The 21,641-nt window shown below is 38.2% G+C and overlaps 1 protein-coding gene across 13 annotated transcripts in view; it reads left to right on the top strand.

The window, feature by feature from the left end:
* Positions 1–21,641, top strand: part of LPIN1 (lipin 1) — a 105,904-nt gene that overhangs the window by 59,101 nt on the left and 25,162 nt on the right. For 3 of the 13 annotated variants that reach the window (XM_087882379.1, XM_087882375.1, XM_034432119.2), the window contains exons 1-7: positions 8–131; positions 10,799–10,999; positions 12,138–12,233; positions 12,957–13,288; positions 14,757–14,861; positions 15,686–15,793; positions 20,771–20,900. In XM_087882379.1, the coding sequence (XP_087738505.1) occupies positions 10,808–10,999; positions 12,138–12,233; positions 12,957–13,288; positions 14,757–14,861; positions 15,686–15,793; positions 20,771–20,900 (963 nt within the window). In that variant the 5' untranslated portion in view covers positions 8–131; positions 10,799–10,807. Of the gene's footprint in view, positions 1–7; positions 1,957–10,798; positions 11,000–12,137; positions 12,234–12,956; positions 13,289–14,756; positions 14,862–15,685; positions 15,794–20,770; positions 20,901–21,641 lie in introns of those variants that run through there. The other 10 variants (XM_087882382.1, XM_087882380.1, XM_087882377.1 and 7 more) reach the window with 5 other exon arrangements.

The following is a 21,641-nucleotide window of genomic DNA, read 5'->3' as shown; positions in this document are numbered from 1 at the left end:
TCACCTCAGTTCTCCTCCTCCTGGCGCCGTGTCACAATGCAACGGCCAAGCGCAGAGCAACTTCAAAAGCAAAGGGCCCTGCCGAGGGGGGGATCCCGACGGCCGAACGGGACCCGCCGAATTAAAATCAGGTAGCTCCTCTCCTTCCTTTCGCCTTACCATTCCTCTTTAGCAGCCCTTCGCCCTTTGCAGAGGGTCCTCTGCAAAATTAGGTGGGTGCGGGTTTAGCGAAACTGGCATAAACTCAGACCTAGGTGGGTGCAGCTTATATAGGCAACAGGATTTGTGCTTCGCCATTGATTAGCCAGGTCCGTTTCCAGTATTCAGAAGGGTTGTGCAAAGAAAGAGAGGTAAAAAGGATATTATTTTTTTTTTTAAATAGACATGGGATGTTGTCCCAGGAAGCCTTGTTTTGGGGAAATGTATTCTTCCAGCAGCATTTAAAACGAACAATCTCTTTTGCTGCTGCTAGGTATGGAGAAAAAAAAGAAGAAGGACCAAATAAGATTATATTTTCATTCTAATTGAACGAAATTCTGAAATATTACACGGACATGTCTGTAGGTATATAAAATCTGAGCCTAGTATTCAAGATTACCACCCAGTAGTTTGGAAATAATGAGTGTTCTTTTCTTCCCAGGCACAAAATTGCCTGGCATCTTGGAAAACCCGAAGCATTTTTGTCCTGATCACACTTGTTATGTACATTGTACTGTATGTATGAATTGTACAGAAGGGGCTAATTTGTGTGTGTATGCTGAAACAGGTATTTCTACTCCATTGCGTTTGAATGTGCAGGGCTGATTTTGGGACTATTTGAGACAGACCAGATTGTTCGAATCATTCGCAATGGTGTATCGTACCACTTTGTGTAACTTAATTCAGTTCAACCAGTGGCAAAAATTCTATTCATGGAGACATTCTTTTTCATCATTTGGATGCATATTTCATCAAGTTACCTTGAAGATTTCCATCCAGATACAGAAAAATCAATTTATGTATTCCAGAAAATAACACCACAGGGCCTGGAAGCTAAGGAGGGGTTAGATCTGGTTGATACTTGAATGGGAGGCTGTCATTGGATGTATTCTTGACATTTGTTTTATTAATGGTTTATCCCTCCTCTATTTTTTTGTCAGTTCCAAGTGTGATGCATACCTAACGCTCCCACTTCTTATTTTCCCCATAAGAACAATCCTGGGAGATGGGCTGGACTGAGTGAAAGTGACATTGCCAAAAGCATCCAGCCACCATTCATCCCTAAGGGAAGACTGGAATTAAAGTCTCCTTGTTTCTATCCCAGCACTTTAGCTACTACTGATTCTTGAGTTGCTTGGAATTGAGCTTTACTTGAAATAAACTTTACCATATCAATGGATCCCCATCTTATTAATTTACCTCTGAGATTTTGGCCCCTCTTAATTTTGAATAAGAGGACCACTTTCCAGGTTTTACAGGACTCTGATGACATGCAATGCACCCCCTTGTCTCAGCAGCCAATGACGTTTGTACCTTCCCTCGATCCATCTTTAGTGATTCCATCTTTAGTGATTCGCAGCTCTGACCTACATCTGTAGAACAGAGCAATCAGAGAGGCAGGAATAGCTAAAGGAGAGCCCCACCATTAATCCTGTACCTCCCTTTGTAACCTCCGTTTGAGTCATTCCCCTTAATTCCCCCGTTTGGCCTCCTGTCTGTTTTTGCTTAGCTCCCTCCTCCAGGGCGGGTCCCAAGCAGTGATGTGGGATGTATTGACATCCCTGCAGTAGCCTCTGTAGACACAGAAGCGAACACAGCGCAGCGCTGGCCCTGAGCTACTGTGCCTCCTTTGCTATAGCCCGCTCTGCAGTCATTCATTGCTCTGGAGTAAGATAGCCGCGGGAGAGACAGCTGCTTTTTGCTTCCCTGGGAGAAATTGCCGATGTGTTCTACAGTGGAGAAGAGAAATCACGCAAGGTACGAAATAGCTGGAAGACTGATTGGGCAGCAGGTCATAGCAGAGATGGAATGTCAAAGAAGTCAGAGATTGCTGAATTTTTCCCTCTCAGCTTAAAATGCTTACAGTGTTTATCTTAAGGTAAGAGTATAGCTTTGCTTTGGGTCTAAGTTAGGGCTTTTTTTGTTTTTAACCTGGATAAGCATTTCATATACTTTCTAGAAGAACACTGAACCTCAGTGTCCCTGGCTGCCACCATACGGATCCAAAGATAAGCTGTGTTTTAATGATAGCTGGTGACACTGCTGAGGGTGGAGAATCATGTCTTTTTCCTGGATTTCTCTAGTTGATTTTAGAAGCATATTGTGGGGAAGATAGGCAGCAAAGGTTGTGATAGCTGGGCCTAGGTGGTAACAAAAGGAAAAGGTTTGTGGGCCTGTGGTAGAGTTACATGTACTCATTTTTGTCTGTAAGAGATGTTTTGAGATAAGAAGAAAGCACTTTATTGGGTTCTCAAGGTTACAAGAAATGATAGCCGTTTTAGATGCTTTATTTAGATGTTTTGGAGAGAGTTGAACTTTTCTTGGATCTTCTGCATCTGTCCATGTAGTATTTTCTGTTTGATTGCACAGTTGCCTAATGTGTGATGAGAAATGGTCCTTTGATACTGCTAGATATATGTAGATTGTGTCAATAGCTCAAATGGTGTTAGTGAGTTCTGTATCTCCCGATGACATATTTACATCAATTAACATTTTAAATAATGTTTCTATTGCCTAATACTCTCCTGTGGGGGAACCAGGCTTTATTGGCATGGAAGAGAAAGCACAATTAAAACCATTTTAGCTTCTACCTAAGGTATTGTTGTTCTCATTTCTGGTATACAGCCAGATAGAATGGGTGTGAGCTAAAACTGTTCCAGAAATTTCAACAGGCAAATATTAAATGTAGTAGAATTCTGCCTGTAAAATGTATATGGTTTTTCAAAAGGTGTATTTTCTTTCATTGGAATAATCCCTTTGCTTAGGGAAATCAGTGTAAACTCTCAGGATGATTGAAATTGTATCAACATAGTATGCATTTCTCTGAATTCATCTTGATTATACATACGCCTGTGGTAGAAAAAGTCATGCAATGTTATTTGAATTGAAGCCTCTGCATTATGATATTTATGTGTGTTTTTTGCATTTTAAAGCCCTCATGTGGTGTGCTTGATTTTACTGAGTTTCATATCTCTGCTCAGTCACAAAGCACACTGGAGAATATTGGTCTATAACTTTTGTAATAGTTTTGTTGTAAGGACTAAAGGGGAAGTATTATATATGTTGCCCTTGAATGAAATACAGGATATAGCATAATCCAAAAATGTAGTTATTAGATTTAAGTATAAAGAATTTTGTACTCAAAACTATATGGCATTCACACAGATCATGTTTCTTTTGTGATGCCCAATAATTCAATTAAATTTAAGGTTAAAAAAAGTGTGCATTCAATTACAAACTTATTATGAAAGCACATTTTGAAGCTAGAATTCATAGCTTTTAAAATTCTGTACAGTTGGGCCATACAAGTCTTTCCTCAAAGCGGGAAGTCAAACACAAGTCAAATCCCCTAAGCGGTTTTTGGACTTCAAAATGGCTTGCTGGATGGGGAATTTTAGGAACTATATTCTCCAGATATGTAATTGGAGGGCATCTGATTGGAGATAGTTACAAACATGTATGTATCTAAAATACTACTACTAATAATAAAAATTACATCTCCCTATCCCACGTTCTTGCGAAGGAGTTCATAAGTGAATAAAAATGTCAAATATAGTCTGACTGATTGTGTGAACAACATAATTCTAGATGAGATGTGATGAGATGCAGTAATTCACTCTCTCAATAGCTATGATTCAGTAATGGTTTACATTTGATTTCATCAGCATCAGTGGAATGATTCAGGTCAAGCCTGAAACCTAGCCATCATTTTTGCAAAGTGCTTTCAGACCCAGAAGGAAAATTTATATTCTAAATGGAGATTCTCATAGCTAGTTCACTGGGTGGACTTTTAAAGCATTCCTGCAGACACGTTTATGGACTGTGTATTGAATTTCCACTTTCAGTGCATTTGCAACTCTTCTGGTTTTGGAACCCTTGGTTTTCAAGCCTTCTTTGTGCAATTAAACAGGACAAAATATTTTCCCAAACCCATTAGAAGCAGTTAGGAGAATTTATAATGATAGCGGTCCCAAGCATGCCTGTACACATTAGCATTTGCTTTTCTTCCATAAACAAAGATTAAGTATTTAACAAGGCTGTTCTGGTTTGGTAAGTTATGTTAGTTTAAAAAGTGGGTCAATACAGAAGTGATCAAGACTTTTTGCAACACTACATTGGTGTAGCTGAAATATTCAGTTATACTCAAAGCTATTCTATGCCATAAACTCTGGGGATCCTCCAATTTTCTGCAGAGTGTTATCTTTAGACCATGCTGGAAAAACTTGACTTCCTTGGTGCTGAACTTTTAAAGCTGTATAATAGTGAAATGGCCCTTCTTCCCATGAATGAATATAGAAACTTATGCATGCTTATTTATACTGATCAAAGATGTTAGAAAAGTGGATGTGGTAAAAGACAGAGCAAAGGACAAGGGCATGAAGAGTTTCTTCTTGGTGGTTATTCCACGAGTTATGCTTTTTTAAGACAAGGCTTATCTCCTTGTCCAGAGCTTGGTGGTCATGGTAGTTAAAAGGATATTGACTCAGCAATAAAAAGGGATGAATTCCTAGATGGTCAAAGCTAGAAATTAGACTGAAGACAACTCATGCTCTTGTTCCCCACACCCCAAATAGTACTTATTCTATATAAGAATTAGATTTGGGTCCCCCTCCCCCAAGGGTACAATAGCAATAGCATTTAGACTTATATACCGCTTCATAGTGCTTTTACAGCCCTCTCTAAGGGGTTTACAGAGACAGCATATTGCCCCCAACAATCTGGGTCCTCATTTTACCCACCTCGGAAGGATGGAAGGCTGAGTCAACCTTGAGTCGGTGAGATTTGAACTGCTGAACTGCAGCTAGCAGTCAGCTGAACTAGCCTGCAGTACTGCACTCTAACCACTGCGCCACCTCGGCTCTTTCCTGCGCCACAAAAGATCGAAATGAATGGCCTTTCTACTTATAATAATACAGGCAGTCCTTGACTTAACGACCACAATTGAGCCCAAAATTTCTTGTTAAGTGAGATATTTGTTAAGTGAATTTTGCCCCATTTTACGACCTTTCTTGCCACAGTTGTTAAGTGAAACATTGTAGCTGATAAGTTATTAACCCAGTTGTTAATTGAATCTGGCTTCCCCATTGACTTTGCAAAAGGGGATCACATGACCTTGGGACACAGCAATGGTCATAAATATGAACCAGTTGCCAGGCATCTGAATCTTGACCACATGATCATGGGGATGCTGCAAAAGTTGTAACTTTGAAAAACAGCCATAAGTCACATTTTTCTGTGCCATTGTAATTTTGAATGGTCACTAAACGAACTGTTGTAAATTGAAGACAATCTGTTCTTCTAATTCTTGGTAGGCATGTGCCTTGCATCCTTGGCTTTGAGAAAATTAATGGTTTACTTTTGCATAACTAAGGCTAAGTTTTTGGACCTGAAAGAGGCAGGGTTGTTTTTATAGCTATGTGAAGCTTCAGTTTGGGCATTCAAGTTGAAAACAATTTGATTTGATTTGATCTCTAATCCGTATGATTTTTATGGTTCTGTACGTGTGCAGAAATGGGGTTTTTCTCATTTGATTTTGAGAAAACAGGATTGAACAGAGGATCTAATAGTTTGCACCAAACTATTTTATTTTGGATTATTGAACTGGATTACTTTTTGGAATCAAGGTTCTGATTCTAATAGGCTCAGTGCTGATTTGATAATCCTAATTTGTGATTGTGGGTGAGAAGGTCAATAAACATTGCTGTTATTCCCTTAAGGAAGAAGCATTTCTCCATTAAGCAGTTTCTCCGTTCATTCTCTAAAATTTTAAAAAAATGTGGTTAAAGGTTCCTCCCTCCCCCTCTTGTAAAATGAAAGAATCTAGATTACTTTTCAGTAGTAAAAAGTTTGGGATAATACTTTTGTGTCTCCTAATTTTTCTTTTCTTTTTTTTTCTACCTAGTTTGGCAGTTAATATACTAGAGTAGAAACTGGGAGGCTGCAAGTTCTAGTTACCCTTTAGACACGGACTATTTGGAGTCTATTACTCTCTTTCAATTTACTTCACGTACCCAGTTGTTGTTGAGAGGAAAATAAGGGGCAGCATTATGCATGATGGTTTGAATTGCGCAAAATAAAAGTAAGATATAAATCATATTAAATAAATATATTTATAGGATAAAGGCAAAAGAAAGAAAGAAAGAATACATGAACTTTTTCATACCCACTCATTGCTTTCCATTACATGGTATCTATTAGTGTCTTAGAACCAGAATTATAAACATGGTTTGCAAGACTAGGTATGAGAAAGAACAATTATCTGTATAAATAGATAAACAAACATAGAGAGGAATTGATTTTGGGCCTTTATAAACTGCAGGTTGCTGCCACATAACGTATGAAAAATAGGGGGAAAAAAATTTGAGGGGGAAATGACCTACAACGTACACCCATAACTGAGTATGGAATTAGGATTGTAAGTCATTGTGGTTGTAAGTCGAGGCATTATGTGACCTGATTCAAAGTTACAATTGTTCTTATGATGGTTATTAGCAATAGCAATAGCACTTAGACTTATATACCGCTTTACAGTGCTTTACAGCCCTCTCTAAGTGGTTTACAGAGTCAGCATATTGCCCCTAACAATCTGGCTCCTCATTTTACCCACCTCAGAAGGATGGAAGGCTGAGTCAACCTTGAGCCTGGTAAGCAAACACAGCAGTCATTAAGTGAATCCATTTTTCCAAATGGATATCTTTTTGCCAGAAACCAGAAGTAAACACCGGAAACTGGGAAAAACTGTAGCAAATTGTGGCCATGACTGTAGGATGCTGCAAAGGTCTGCAAAATGAGCCAGTTGCCATGTGCCCAAAATGTGATCACATGATTCCCGGAGTATGCTGCTGTCATAATTCTGAAAACATGTTTAGGTAGCTCTGGAGATGTCAATTGTAATTTGAAACAGGTGTTAAAACAAACAGTCATTAAGCAACCAGTCATAAATCTAGGACTACCTAAATACATCTGTAGTAAAGTGCATGCAGATCTTCAGTAAATTCAAATCTGTGCTGTTTTAGTTAAATGATTTGCTAAGCTGGATATTAAACAATAGGCTTCTGTATGAGACTTATATCTGCTGCCATTTCTGTGAATAATACAATACAGTAGTTAGAAAAGAGTTATTGATTTCTTTACTAAATGAGAATTAGCAGTTTTGCAAAGTAGATCCGTGCATTTTCCAATATAGTATCTGCCTGACTTCCTCTTGCACTTTTCAAAAGTAGCTTTACTTTTTATCCCACTGCAATTCTTTGAAACGAGTAGCAAATTTTATTTAGTTGTATACTGTGGAAATCGATTTCTCAAATGCTTGGTTGCAATCTTAATTTTTGACAGCAAGGCCTTTTCTTTTGATGTCGTTCAGTCTCTGTTGTGCAATTTCGTTTAAGAAGTTTAGTTTGTTTAGCTTTTAGTGCATTGTATTATTTAGATTATGTTAGGTTTTTAAATAAAGATATAAGCTAGTTTGAAGGCGGTGGTTAGATTCAGGAACTTATCTTTGTAGATAAGTTTTGTAAACTTTTTCTGATTACCCTGTGATGTTTCTTCTAAAATGTGAGAAAGTGGGAAGCCATAAAAGAGAATCCTGAAAATGAAACTGAAATTGTATTCAGCTGGTTTTCATTTTATTAAATTAGAGGAACTGGAGGAGTTCAATATAGTATCAAGTTAAAAAGGCTCTCACTTTTCGTATTGTACTCAAATATTGAAGACTAAGTCATGCTTGTGGTCTTTTTGATTTGTTTTAATAACGATACCCACTAGAGATGTGGGTTGCATTTCAGTAATAAAACTTTTCCAATAACCTGTTTTCAACTCTGTACATTGAATTATTCAGTTGAGGATTCTTTTCAGAAATCTTTAAATCATTGTTTTGAAAATAATTATCCAGGTTGTGACCAAAATGAAATGTTCTCCTCTCTTCTGCATATCTTTCTCTGCTTGATAGCTTTATGGTTTATCATCCGTTGGCAAAGAAAAGCCTATGGGAAAATGCCATTTCATAGGCTTGTATAGCACTTCCTAATCAATAATGCAAGCAGTATTGATTTTGTGGAAAGAAAACTGAGAAAGGAAATCAAAGGCGGGCACAGATGACCACTCTTGCTTCTTCCCACGAGGCTAAATCTGTGCCCAGTTTCATAAGGTGGACTTCTTAGAACATCCTAGCCATACCATGAAAAGTGGAGTACAGGAGATGATATTCCAAGATGTTTATCTATTTATAATTTCAGTGTCTAACGCTGCTCATTTGATAATTAATCTATTGTAGAGTACCTCAATCCTCTCCTCCTTTCTAGTTCTTGTGTTTGCATCATATGTTATGTGGGATTGGTCATGTTGAAAATGCTGTAATCTCTTTTAGTTTAATCTGTTGCCAGTGAGAGAGGGATATTGGTAGTCCTCAATTTACAACTATTTGTTTGGCAACTCTTCGAAATTACAATGACACTGAAAAAAAATGATTTACGATTGTCGGTCCTTGCCTTACAATCATTGCAGCATCCCCACAGTCACATGGTCAAAATCTGGTTGGCATGCAACCAGTATTGATACTGTCTCGGGGTCATGTGATGATCATTTTACAACCTTCCCAGCTGGCTTCCGACAAAGTCAACGGAGGATTCATGTAATGAGCACATGATTCACTTAAAAACTGCAGTGATTTGCTTAACAACCATGGCAAAAAGGTTGTCAGATAACCACTTTATTTAGCAACAGAAATTCTGGTCTCAATTGTAGTTATAAGACAAGGGCTACTTACATATAATTAGCTTTCTTTTCCCTTCTCCACTCTCAGGTAGTGTCTTATACTAGGTGGACATGAAGGTATCTTAAGAGTTATCGGAAAGGGTTCCCTAATCATTCTAGTCAACTTTTGTTCTTGAATCTGAGGAAGGGAAAGTGCCATCTTGTTAGTCCCCTCAGGTAGCAACATACAGTATTTTGGAATTGGAAGTCTACTTTTAGTGCTGCTTCAGGATACTTTTGTACTCAAGAAGTCTATGATAGAAACATAGGAGCTCTTCAGTAGATTTTAGAAGGCTTCTATGTTCTTTCAGCCTATTTCCTGGTTCTTAGTATTGTAGAAGGCCTGGCTGTGAGACGCTTGACACTGGCTTGGCAGGATGTTTTCTGCTGCATCCTGGCTGGAGGTGGTGGTGGTGGCAGAAGAGGTCACGCCGAAGAGGAAAAGTGGAAATAACTAAAGATAGCTTTGTGGCTGAAGATAGCCTTTCCACTGTTTGTCTTTTTCCCCTCTGGCCCTCCCTGTCTGTTTTGAATGATATGAAAGAAATCTCCTTTCTTGTCCAGGAGGGCTTTTTCCAGTTGACCTCTGTTATTGTTACCCGTTGTGCCGATGCTCTGCAGTTTTTGAATCCAGTTTATACTTGTTTTTTGTTTGCAGCAGCTGTATCCCCACTCACATGCAGATATATGGTACAAATGGAAGAAAAAGCAGCTTTCAGTCCAAGAATTTGTGAAACACAGGAGAACCAAACTTACACATCATTTCAATCAAAATCTACTCTTGGTTTTCTCCCAGGCATTCTTGATTAACAATCTGATGAGGAAGTTAACAGACAAATTTTGAATTATTGCCATTATTATTCAGTTTAAACAACTAATGCTGCTTCTGATCTACTGTAGATTACTCAGGCATCAGTCAATAGGTCCTGATTTACCCCCCTGCCCTTCCTTCTTCTAATCCTTTTTATAAGATAGTCACAACTCTTTCTGCTCCTTTACTGTAATCCCCATCATCACTGATTTTGGTTGTTGTGAGAATTAGTTTTCACACAGTCGTACATAAACGCAAAAGAACAGGCCGCTACCAAAGTACATCTTCTGCCAACAAAAAAGATAATTGCTTTTAGACTTGTGTGTAGAGCAGGCAGAAGCAAGCAGTACAAGAAACTGAACATTGGCTGTTGTATAAACAGAGCTTGCAGTCACTGGAATTCTTTCATAAATGGCTTCGTAGTTTGGCTACCACAAGCCATCCTATCTGAGCCTTCATGTCCCGCAAAATATATTCTTGGTGGAATTTTGCTTTGCCAGATGAGACAGTCCCGTTAGTTGTTTTCAGCATGGAGATTTACTTACAGTACAGTACATGCAGGCTGGGGAATTCTGGGAATTGAAGTCTATATATCTTAAAGTTGCCACACTGATTTAAAGATAAGACTTTCAAGCACTTTTATAAACTGTAGCAATTATCTCAGTTGTTATGTCAGAGGAAAGGCCAAGGGATCATTATACTGTATTTGTGTGTCATTGTTCCTCCATAAAGGAATCAAAAGCAGCATTGATAAATATATTATCCCACTCTCAAGTGAGAGAGTGAGGGGTTAAGTTTTATTATTGTAGTATCCTTCTTCTTTCCCCCTCATTTTCTTCTTTAAGGCCAGGTCATATCCTTTATTTGGTTAAATCTGGCCTGAAGAAATGTGGTAAATTCTACTGAAGACTGATTTTTTTTAAATGCAAAGAATTATTTGCTCTTCTGCTCTGGCTTGGCAGGTGTTTTCTGCAGCTGTTGTAGGGATGCAAATCAGCAATCACCTAATGATAATTTTCTTCGGTTTTTCATCTCCAGGCACAAACCATGAATTACGTTGGACAGTTAGCAGGGCAAGTCTTTGTGACAGTGAAGGAGCTCTATAAAGGATTAAATCCGGCCACATTATCTGGATGCATTGATATCATTGTTATCCGCCAGCCTAATGGAAACCTCCAATGTTCACCTTTTCACGTACGCTTTGGAAAGATGGGAGTTCTACGTTCTAAGGAAAAAGTGGTAAGGAACAAAAAACTTCAGCTTGATTTGCATTTGTTAAATTGGTAAGATGTTGAATGTCAGCCCACATATGGGCACAAGGATTGGAAAAGTTGAAATCTTTTCTTTCTACCCAAAGGCACTTTTTTAAAAGGCAACTGGACTTGTTCCTTGAAGATGTTTTGCTTCTGGAAAAGGCAAACTTTGAACCATCTTCAAGGGAAAAAAAACAAAACCCAGTTGCCTTTTAAAAAAGTGCCTTTGGGACAACCATGACCTGGATGACTGGGACTCTCAGTAGACTTTCTACCATTTCCCTGAAAAGCTCCCACTTTCCTATTCTTCCCAAAGGGAATGGTAGCTGCAGCCATAAATAGCAACTTCTCATCCCAGCCTATGGCAGTCTGGAGGAGAGCTCAGGTGCGTGTCTGACAGCCATTTAATCTTTTTAAAAAATGCAGTTGATCCTACACCTATAACACTTGTAGAAAATCAAATGACAATGAGTCCAAATAAAGAGACACTGCCTGGGTATTTCTTTAAAAAAAAAGTCATCAACATTTTCAGTAAGTGACAAAACTATGTGAGTTATAACTGCTGTGAGTCAGACTGATTGTATACTCAGGAATCATTTGTTGCGCATAAGGGCTTTCATCACCTATCTAGCAATGAAAGCTTATTTAGTTACTCACCTCAGCCTATCCCTCGATTAATGACTGCTTTAAGCTCTTTTATGAACTTTATATAATGTGGTTTTAACCACATACTCCAGAACTTGTATTGGAATTGTATTGAGATTTAAAAGACCTTAAATCAGATGTCACCTGGGGTAAGTAAATAGTTCTTAATTTTTGCTAGATTATGGCCTTCACTCCTAATGTTACTTGGTGTAGTAGAATGACTAATAACATCTGGGAAGTTCTGGATTCAAACATTATTATCTATGAGTCTTTTACAGAACTTGAGGCAGCTTTTTTCATTTTTAAACGCATAATCAGTCTTAATAGAAATTGCTGATGTAATATGAAGTACTTTAACCACTCGGACCCTGTTGCTGTAAAATGGGAAAAAAGTTCTTTCACTTAAGGAATGAACATGTCATATTTTCTTGAGGTTTTTTTTTTTAATCTATATCTTTTTTTATTCTGTTTCTCTCAAGGTTGACATAGAAATTAATGGAGAATCTGTGGATTTGCACATGAAATTAGGAGACAATGGAGAAGCATTTTTTGTAGAGGAAACAGATGACAAAGAGGTGAGACCAGCCCGCGATATGTATTTTGTTTGTCATAGTGTGCAAGGGGACATAGAAATCAATAACAAAACAAGGGATTGACGTTTGTTTTAAGAAATCAGTTGTAGTAGGATTGTCTACTATATTAAGCTTTTTTTCCTCATCACATTTTATTTGTCATGTAGGACTAGATTTATGTCTAAAATAGCCGCTAGTTGTGAATTTTTTGTGAATTTTGTGAATTCAAATTATTTCAAAGAACTATGTCAAATACTAGCTAGACATTATGGAAGAAAATGAGGGCTTTTTACCATTTTGTCTAGGTACGGATAAGCTATGAGGAGAGAGAAACTAGCATAGAATATAATGTATGCATACATACAATGAATACATTAAATCATTAGTTTGCAAAGTGGTTAGCATTTATAATCAAGGATTATTAGGGCTCACTTCCTGGCAAGCCACAGCTCTTAAATTTGAGATGTTTTCTTCACTTGCACATTTTACTGAGTTTGCTTTTTCCAGAAGAGTCTGTCAAGACGGCCTTTGGAAAGGATGGATACGTGTGCGTATGTGTGTATTTGTAATATTTAGGTGTGTAAATATTATATTCACATACACATATTCTGCTGGCCTTGAAAGATTCATTGGTGTAGAACAGATTTGGAGCATGCAGATTCACTATTGTTACATTTGAGTTGACAGATACCAGATATCAATAGGCTTGTGTTTCCTTTCTTTAAGGAGGCAATTCCGTACCACTTGGCTACATCCCCCATTTTGTCCGAGGGATCTTCTCTCATGGAAATACAGCTGAAGAGAAATTCTGTGGATAGGTTAAGGAGCATGGACACTGCTGGTCCTTCACAGTTACCAATCCCTACTTCTCCTTCTGCCACTGAATCCATTACTGCAATTTGTTCTGTCAAGAAAAGGAGGAAGAGGAGACGGAAATCTGCCCATAAAATAGACACTTCAAAAAGAGACGAAAATGCCGATACTACTGAAGAAGAAAACATGTTCCCGATAGAAATGAGTTCCGATGAAGAAAATGAGCTGCTAGATACTACTTCCAGGTATTAATCCAGAGGGTCTAATTTATTCAGTGTTACTTTTTAATTCCAACTCAAACAATAGTTTAACAGTTAAATGTTTTAAATAGATGGGTTTTTTCTGCTTTTTTTGTACTACAAGAGCTATAGAATATTCATCCATGGTAGTTTTTAATTTGATTAAAGTTACAGGATTACAGTGTTACGGTTACCTTGTGAAGTTTAGTTTAAAAGTGAAAGGTTATGTTTAAATGCGAACTGTCATTTATGTTGTATTGTTTTTTTAAAATGGGGTGTACATGAATTTGCAGCAGAGCATCCAAACAATTTATTGCTGTGATTTTTGTAATTAAATCAACTTTCCTCATAGATATGTTATGCCTATAGACTGCCTTGTAGTTGTCCTTACTAGTGCAGATTCCTAGCCTTCCTCTGTTTACTACTGTCCTTTATTTCATAAAATAGAACCAAGAAAAGAAAAAAAAATAAAGCAATTATGAAAAAAATAAAGGGAATTATTTTTCCTGTCCTGTGAAAACACTCATTCATCTTCTGTGGCTCTATTTTCTGACATTTGTGTTTTGTAACAGTGAAGGGAACTAATATTTGCAAAAAGGTCTTGAGTAAAGAGATTCATGAGATCAGATAAAGCTGATGAATGTGTAAAAATATTGTGCCTAGAGAACAGTGGATCACTATATGTATATAAAATACATATTTGCATATAGATGTAAATAGGCAGAACATAGTTGCTTGATACATGTTTCTTCAGAATTGATCTCTCTCTTTCTCTACACACACACACACACACACACACACACACACACACACACACACACACAGATGTCAATAGGTAAAGCATTTATTTTACACTGCCGAGAAAAGAAAGGCAAAGGCACAGATGAATTTATAATATTTCAAAAGTCTATTTAAAAAGAAAAAAAATTGCATGCACGTATGATCAAAATGTCTATTCTTTAAACCCCTCCCCAGCTGATTGTGTTGTGGTATATCTGTAATTGTGAAGCATTATACTGCTGTATTCTTTCAAAATAAATTATTGTATCCTCATTAACTGAAAACAAGAAAACCCACCCCCAGCAAATAAGATAATAACACCATCTGTTTGCTCCATTGAATTTGTAATGAACAATTACTAGAACATTTTAAAGAGTCCATCTGGAAAGAACTTCAGATATGATAAATGGTATGATATGATATGTTGTAATGTAATAATAGGTTTTACCAAAAATTCCTAACTCAGGTGGTTATGAAAAATTTAGAAAACATATTTTTGCCAGAAAATAGAATCCCAATTTTTTAAAAATTTGCACGTGTTGTAAAAGTATCTAGAATCTTTAACAATAGCATCCATGGGTTTAAAATGTGTTAATTTTTATATGTTTTTGTTGTACCACTAATATTGCATGCAGTGCTAGATATGGGCATTTAAAACAAATCCCTTCTTTTTCTGTGTATTGTTTATGTTCAGGACATCTGTCCCTGATTTGTCCAGAGATGAAGACATCGAGACAGTTTCTTCTATAAATGTGCTTGCTCATCCCCACTCAGATGGAGAATGGACACCCAGACAGAGGTACAATGCATGTTACCAGGATAAATCAAATAATCTCCGTGATGAACCCTTTTCATGCATTCTTCCTTTTCAGACTTATTCAGCAATTAAAGGAAGGACAAGACTTTTCATGCTTCTGGCCTTAATGCTATGAGTATCTCTCTCTGGTTTCAACTCCATTTTGGCCATTTAAACTCCATTTCAACACTTCCAGTTTCAGTCATGCATTCAAGGCTCAGCTATATGTTACATGTGAATGTGTGTAAGCAAATGTCTTTCACTTCAAAGCTGTGGGAAGATGAATTGTTTGGAACAGTTTTTAAGTTGGGAGCTGAGAAGGATTAGTTCAAGCTTTGTCCTTCTAATAGAATACAGATTTTCTATACATTTCATATATAAAAGAAATGGTTTGATCTCTTACCTTGTTAGGCTTAAACTCAGAAAGCTGTTGGCCTTAAGTATCCATTTTTAGTTATCATGTTCTTTTTGTTGGTATAAACATATGCAAAGCCTTTATGTCTCCTTAGGATTGAGTGCTGCTTGTTTTGAGGTGATTATGTTGCCACAAAGTGTAATGGTGCCTATTCTGTTTGCAGCTTCTTGTTAAGCATTTGTGTAGAGTGATTTAGTGGTTTCTTGAACTCTATTCTGCCTTCCTGTGTCTTGCTTAGAGCAGTTCTAGATCTTGTCATTTAGAAACACCCTTTTGTTTAATCCAATTTGGCTGTTTTCCAAGAGGCAGATGACAGCCTCAGCAACAGGGGTTGATTTGAAACATATTGCAGGATAATGTGGCCTAATCTTTCTCTTTTTTTTCTCCCCTCCTGCTATATTATACTATCCAGTAAACCTAGAACTTGCATAGGGAGGTCCTCCCATCTCAATGTTCCAGCAGAGGGAAACTTATCTAGTTCTTGTCCTGACCGGACCTCTCACTGTCCTGCTGCAGACAGGTAGAACAGCCAATTGCATTTTTGGATTGGTGATTAACCTTTTAATACTGTTAATGGTATACAAGATTGGTGGATCTTTTCAAATTGATATTGTTTACTAACTCATGGCAGGAAACTGGGAAGTCATTCATAAAGTTTTTGTCTGGGATTTTTAAGTCATAATATTAATTGTACAAAAGTATAAATCTCCCATCAAACAGTGTCTGTCTATCTGCCTGCCTGCCTGTCTCTCTCTCTCTCTCTCTCTCTATCAACTATCACAGTGGTCGGTTTCAAATTTTTGTACTTCCGGTTCTGTGGGTGTGGCTTGGTGGGCGTGGCATGGCTTGGTGGGCATGGCAAGGGAAGAATACTGTAAAATCTCCATTCACACCCCACTCCAGGGGAAGGATACTGCAAAATCCCCATTTCCTCCCAATCAGCTGGGACTTGGGCGGCAGAGAATAGATAAGGGCGGGGCCAGTTAGAATTTTTACTACCAGTCTCCAAACTACTCAAAACGTCTGCTACCGGTTCTCCAGAACTGGTCAGAACCTGCTGAAACCCACCTCTGATCTAGATCACATAGATTACATGGCACTCGTATGACTCCTTTTTCTTTCTTCAGATTTTTTTTTAATATCCTTCCTTTCACCCTGCTGGCCTTAGAATTCATTGATTACTGCCTTACATTCTTGGTTTTTCTGCCTTTCCAAAGTTGGGTTTTTAAACTCCGGGTTCCTGATTGCTAGTCCAGCCCTCTGTCCTAACAGAGAAGAAGGTAGTTTTTAATAGCAAGTCATAAGATTTCCTCAGTGTTGCACAACCAATTTGATATTGTATTTTTCTAATCGTACTATATTTTATTATAGTATATGTCTCCAATCATACTTGCCAACACAGGGATTTGGGTGCAGAAATGGAACTTTTCTGGTTCTGAGGGCTTTTTTATTCCTTCAGTGAAAAGAACCAATTTTGCACATACGATTTTCATGCCAGAAGAACTATTGATAAGGAAGTACAGTAGATTGCTCTTCGCTAGGAAAATGCCTGGATCTACTCCCTATATTTGTATTAAAACCAATCTAATTCAGAATATCTTTCTTACAGTAACAGGTTCTGACAGTTTAACAGTTCTTAAAAAAATGTATGCATCCAGTTTATAAGTTTATGAATATATCTAGTAATAGATTATTCTAAACCTCCAAAACAGCTGGGTGACTTTGAACCGGCCATTCTCATTCCCAGCTCATCTCATAAGTCTGTTTGTGTGTGTGTGTGGAAAATAGGAATATTGAATATCTTTGCCGCCTTGAGTTATTTATAAAAAAAAAAAAAAACCAAGACAAATGAAATAGGTGATGTAATTCTAGGATAAGAATCCATTTCAAAGGAAAGTTAATTGAAAAGTGATTCACAGTTGTGCAAGACAAGACTGTACCACAGCCCCCTGAGACTTCCCTCAAATGCAAACTATAGCTATAGCTATCACTTTCAACGAAGAACAGTTTAGCTTGCTCTTGCAGGTCCTGGTTGGATGTTTTCCCATCTCCTGAAGCTTACTGTCCCAAATACGTTTTAAGGAAGCCAAAAGTAAGTTATATAGGTTTGCATGAAAAAAAAAGGGTATAAAGTGGTGATCAGCAATCAGAAACCGAAATTGTTCTGAAGCAAGAGAAATCCACGGGGGGGGGGATTGTCAGCCCCCTTGTTAATGGTTTACATCCCTTTTAGGGCGTGGGAAATCTGTAGACTGGCTGACAGCCTCTGTCACAAGGAGGTTTTGCGGCTTTGGGTTTCCTTTAACACTTACTGGCTGGTGTGCTTTTATAGATTCATAACTTCCTTTGGAGACCATTTGCTTGTGCTTTTTTTTTTTTTTTTTTGCCTGTGTCTGATGAGGAAAAAAATTACACTTCCCATTTCTGTAGTTGTTGAGTTTCTTATCAGGAGTGACATTTGAGAGCAACCAGTCATCAGCTTACTGAATAGGTTTCTTTATCCTTTGTTATTGCATCAGGTTCATATATGTGCACAAGCTGTTCATCCATATGTTTTCCACATTATGAAACAAGTTATATCCATCCTTAAATATAAAAAGAAATAAAGAAGATTCGAAAAGACTGTGCTTTAATCCATATTTTCACCAAGGCTGTTATAATTTAAATGCTTATTTTAATGATATAATTCTATATTCCGAAAGATCAGTGCATTTCACAACCAGGAAAGTTTCTGTAATTTTCTGATTGTATCTAGTGTTTGTAAAAGTAAAACCTAAGTTATAATAAAAGTCTGTTTTTCTCCTTCTCTAGCTAGAGAAGGAGGAAAACATTCTAGTCATTTAAAAATTTTTTTTGCTTGCAATTCAAATTCAGGGGTGAAATCCAGCAGGTTCTGACACGTTCTGGAGAACTGGTAGCGGAAATTTTGAGTAGTTTGGAGAACCTGCAGATACCACCTCTGGCTGGTCCCAGAGTGGGATGGGAATGGAGACTTTGCAATATCCTTCCCCAGGAGTGGGGTGGGAATGGAGATTTTGCAATATCCTTCCCCAGGAGTGGGGAGGGAATGGAGATTTTGCAGTATCCTTCCCCTGCCATGCCCACCAAGCCACGCCCACCAAGCCACACCCACAGAACCAGTAATATTTTTTTTAAAATTTCGCCACTGTTCAAATTCTGATTTCTTTGAAAGCAGCTTTTAAAAATCTAGCACTGATGATGTTACCTAGTTTGGGTAATGAATTGTCTGCAAGAAAACAACCAAGCTCAGAGAGCATCAAGGGCCCTTCAGCATTTGTTCTAAAGTAGCCTGCGTGAAAGGGATAGCTTTCTTCCTGGGGATTATTATTGCAACAGAAATGAATGGAGCCTGTAAATAAATATTTACAGCATGCTTTCAGTTAGGGGTCTACACTTTCCAGATTTTATTTTTTGTTTTTGTATGGTTTTTTTCTGAATTGGGATAATGGGATAATTGCTTAGCCTACTCCCAGTTACATTAAGATTTTTTTTATTTTAGTCATGCCATTGATTTCAATGAGCAGTTTCCATTCTTCCCCCTGGGTCATTTTATAGTGATTTTCCAGGATATCTAGCTAATGAAGTTATTTTTTCTGTTTTTCTTTCTTGTTGACGATTATATACCTCTGGATATCAGATTTCTCCCACCTTAACTTATCCGTGCCATTGAATCACCATCATACTTTATTTGGAAATAGAGATCAATGTTTGTAAAGCCCTTGTTTCTTATGTATGGATGATATAATTTTGACTACATTTCTACTAGCCTGCCTGCCTGCCTGCCTGCCTTCCTTCCTCCTTCCTTCCTTCCTTCCTTCCTTCCTTCCTTCCTTCCTTCCTTCCTTCCTTCCTTCCTTCCTTCCTTCCTGTTGTGCCATGTTATCTTTGTGTGCACACTCTAAGAATTAAATGTAGGCACCAATGTCTTCTTTCCTCCTCAATAATTGATTAATGGTGCCATAACTGAGCAGTGCCAAAATTATATATACTTTAAACGTGTAATTTATTTACTCAACTTGCTCTTTGTACTGCAAGACCTCTGCTATGGTGCCAGTCACATTAGTGATTCAAACGGATCATTTTGTGTCAGCAATTTTATTCCTAAGGGGGAAAACTACCCCTACTGAGTGAAGGGTTCTGCATGGATTTCAACAGGGAGGACAACATGTTTTGATTTTGAAAACAGTTTGTGCTTAAAACACCCCATTTCAAGTTCAGACCAGGGGTGAAATGCTACTGGTTCGGACCGGTTTGGTTGAACCGGTAAAGATGGCGGCAGGTGGTTCGGAGAACCGGTAGCGACGGCAGTGTGAGGCTCTGCCCACCCGGCCGGTTGTCATTACTTCCTGGTTTTAACCTGTTTTTTTACCATCTGTGCATATGCAGAAGGGTTTGCGCATGCACAGAGGGTCTGTGCGTGCACATGATGCGTGTGCATGCGCTCGAGTGAAGTGTGTGCGCGTGGCACATGCACTTCCGAACCAGTAGGGAAGGTGAGTAGATTTCACCCCTGGTTCAGACCGATTGTATGGTGTTGAAATGTGTTTTTTAAACAAAACCAGTGGTATTCTGAACTTGAAACAAGTTTCTTTTGATCTCAGAAACCTGTTTCAAACTTGAGATAAAGCTGTTTGGTGTTCTGAATGTTCCAGTAAGATTCCGACAGCGTGTTTTAAATTTGAATCACCTGTCTGGAATTTAAAATGGGCATTTTGAGCTTGAAACCTTTTGCACAGTTATCCAAAGTCCTGTGCAGTTCTGAGCTTAAGAGGATAAAATTCAAGATATGCCGACCTGTGTGCTGTTTTTCCTGTTTCAGGTGCCACTGTCATTGTTTGTGCACATTGCACTTCCCATATGTGTCTTCCTTTGCGTGGGCATATACAATAATAGTCAGAATTATCTTTTGTTGACCTTGTTCTGTCAAACAAAGAATGAGAAGAAACCTTTCTGTTTTTTTCTGGAGGGTAGAGCAGGTCCTAAAGCTTTTATTTTGCTGTGATCTCTGGCAACTTCCTTTAAAGGGTGCATCCTGTTGAAACGAATACAATTTACCTTTGTATAACACTGATTACTTGAAAACATGTCGTGTACACCATTTGGCAAATCATCTGTTAAAAAGGGAAAAGCACAGTGAGTTTACTGTTTGTTCACTTATACATGTTTCAGTGGCTATGGTGCGGTCATATGTGCGGTTGACTTCCCAAAGGAAATATTTGGAAGTCTCTTTTCTTTGTCAAACAGAAGAACGGGATTATTACCTCTTTGTTTAGCTTCAGAATGTTGAATCTCACTTTAGTTTAACATCATCTTAATCTCCTCCTCTGGCCAGCAGTTTGGGTTGTCTCTTGATCAAGGCTTATATCCAAATTGATTTAGTAGCCTTAAGTCCATACAGTGTCCATACTCAGAATAGAAAATTGAGCAGCCTGCTTGATCTCATGCTCTTCCTGATTCTTCCCTGTTCTTCCTGCAGCCCTTCAGATTCGCGACCTCTCACTCCTAAAAGTGATTCTGAATTAGTCAGTAAGCCTCTGGAAAGAAGTGTTGCGAACAATAATCCTCAGATGCATTGGGACTGGGGTGAACTACCTCAAGCCACAAAGGTATGTGAAAAGAAACAAGAATCAGACATTACATATTTTTTTTTAATAGAACACTTGAGGTTTCTCATCTGCCTGAATGGGATATAGAACTCTGAAGTGACTAATAGATACTGAGGGAAGATGTAGCTATTACCTGATAACCATAGTTTATCATTACTGTAATGTTAGGAATATTGGACTCTTAGCCCAGTCTTCTACCTGGTGTTTAGCCATGGCTTTGTAGAGAGAGCAAGAATCTATTTCTCTTTTAGACACCTTATACAGTAGTTAGCTTTAATTGTGGTTTGTCCAAACAACCAAATACTGTATTTTTCAAAGTATAAGATGCACCGGGCTATAAGATGCACCTACCTTTTTTGGTGAGGAAAACAAGAAAAAGAAATCTGCCTCTGCCTCCCAGAAATTTTGCCTTGTTGCAACAAACAGCAAACAGCCTGCTTTACTTTCGTTTTCGTTTTCAGCATAGCTTGATTAGCACAAGGAAAAAAAAAATCTGCTCCAGCAAGTTACCTCCTTGCAGCAAGCAGCAGAGGCCCACCAAAACAGCTGAGAGGAAAACAGCTGCGAGTTGGGAGGCCGATCCAATCAACTTGTGCTAATTAGGTTGTGCTGAAGCTGAAAGGAACTGTTTCTTCTTGCTGCTTGCTGCAAGGAGGTAAACTGCTGGGAGGCAGAGGCCAAAGGGTGGGGGCCAGTAGGTGGGCGGCGCTACATTTGGTGTATAAGATGCACCTAAATTTT

The sequence above is a fragment of the Pantherophis guttatus genome, chromosome 1 (genome assembly GCF_059756535.1).
Source record: "Pantherophis guttatus breed Tessera chromosome 1, ASM5975653v1, whole genome shotgun sequence".
In the NCBI taxonomy this organism is placed as follows: Eukaryota; Metazoa; Chordata; class Lepidosauria; order Squamata; family Colubridae; genus Pantherophis; species Pantherophis guttatus.
This window is presented reverse-complemented; position numbering and strand designations above follow the sequence as displayed.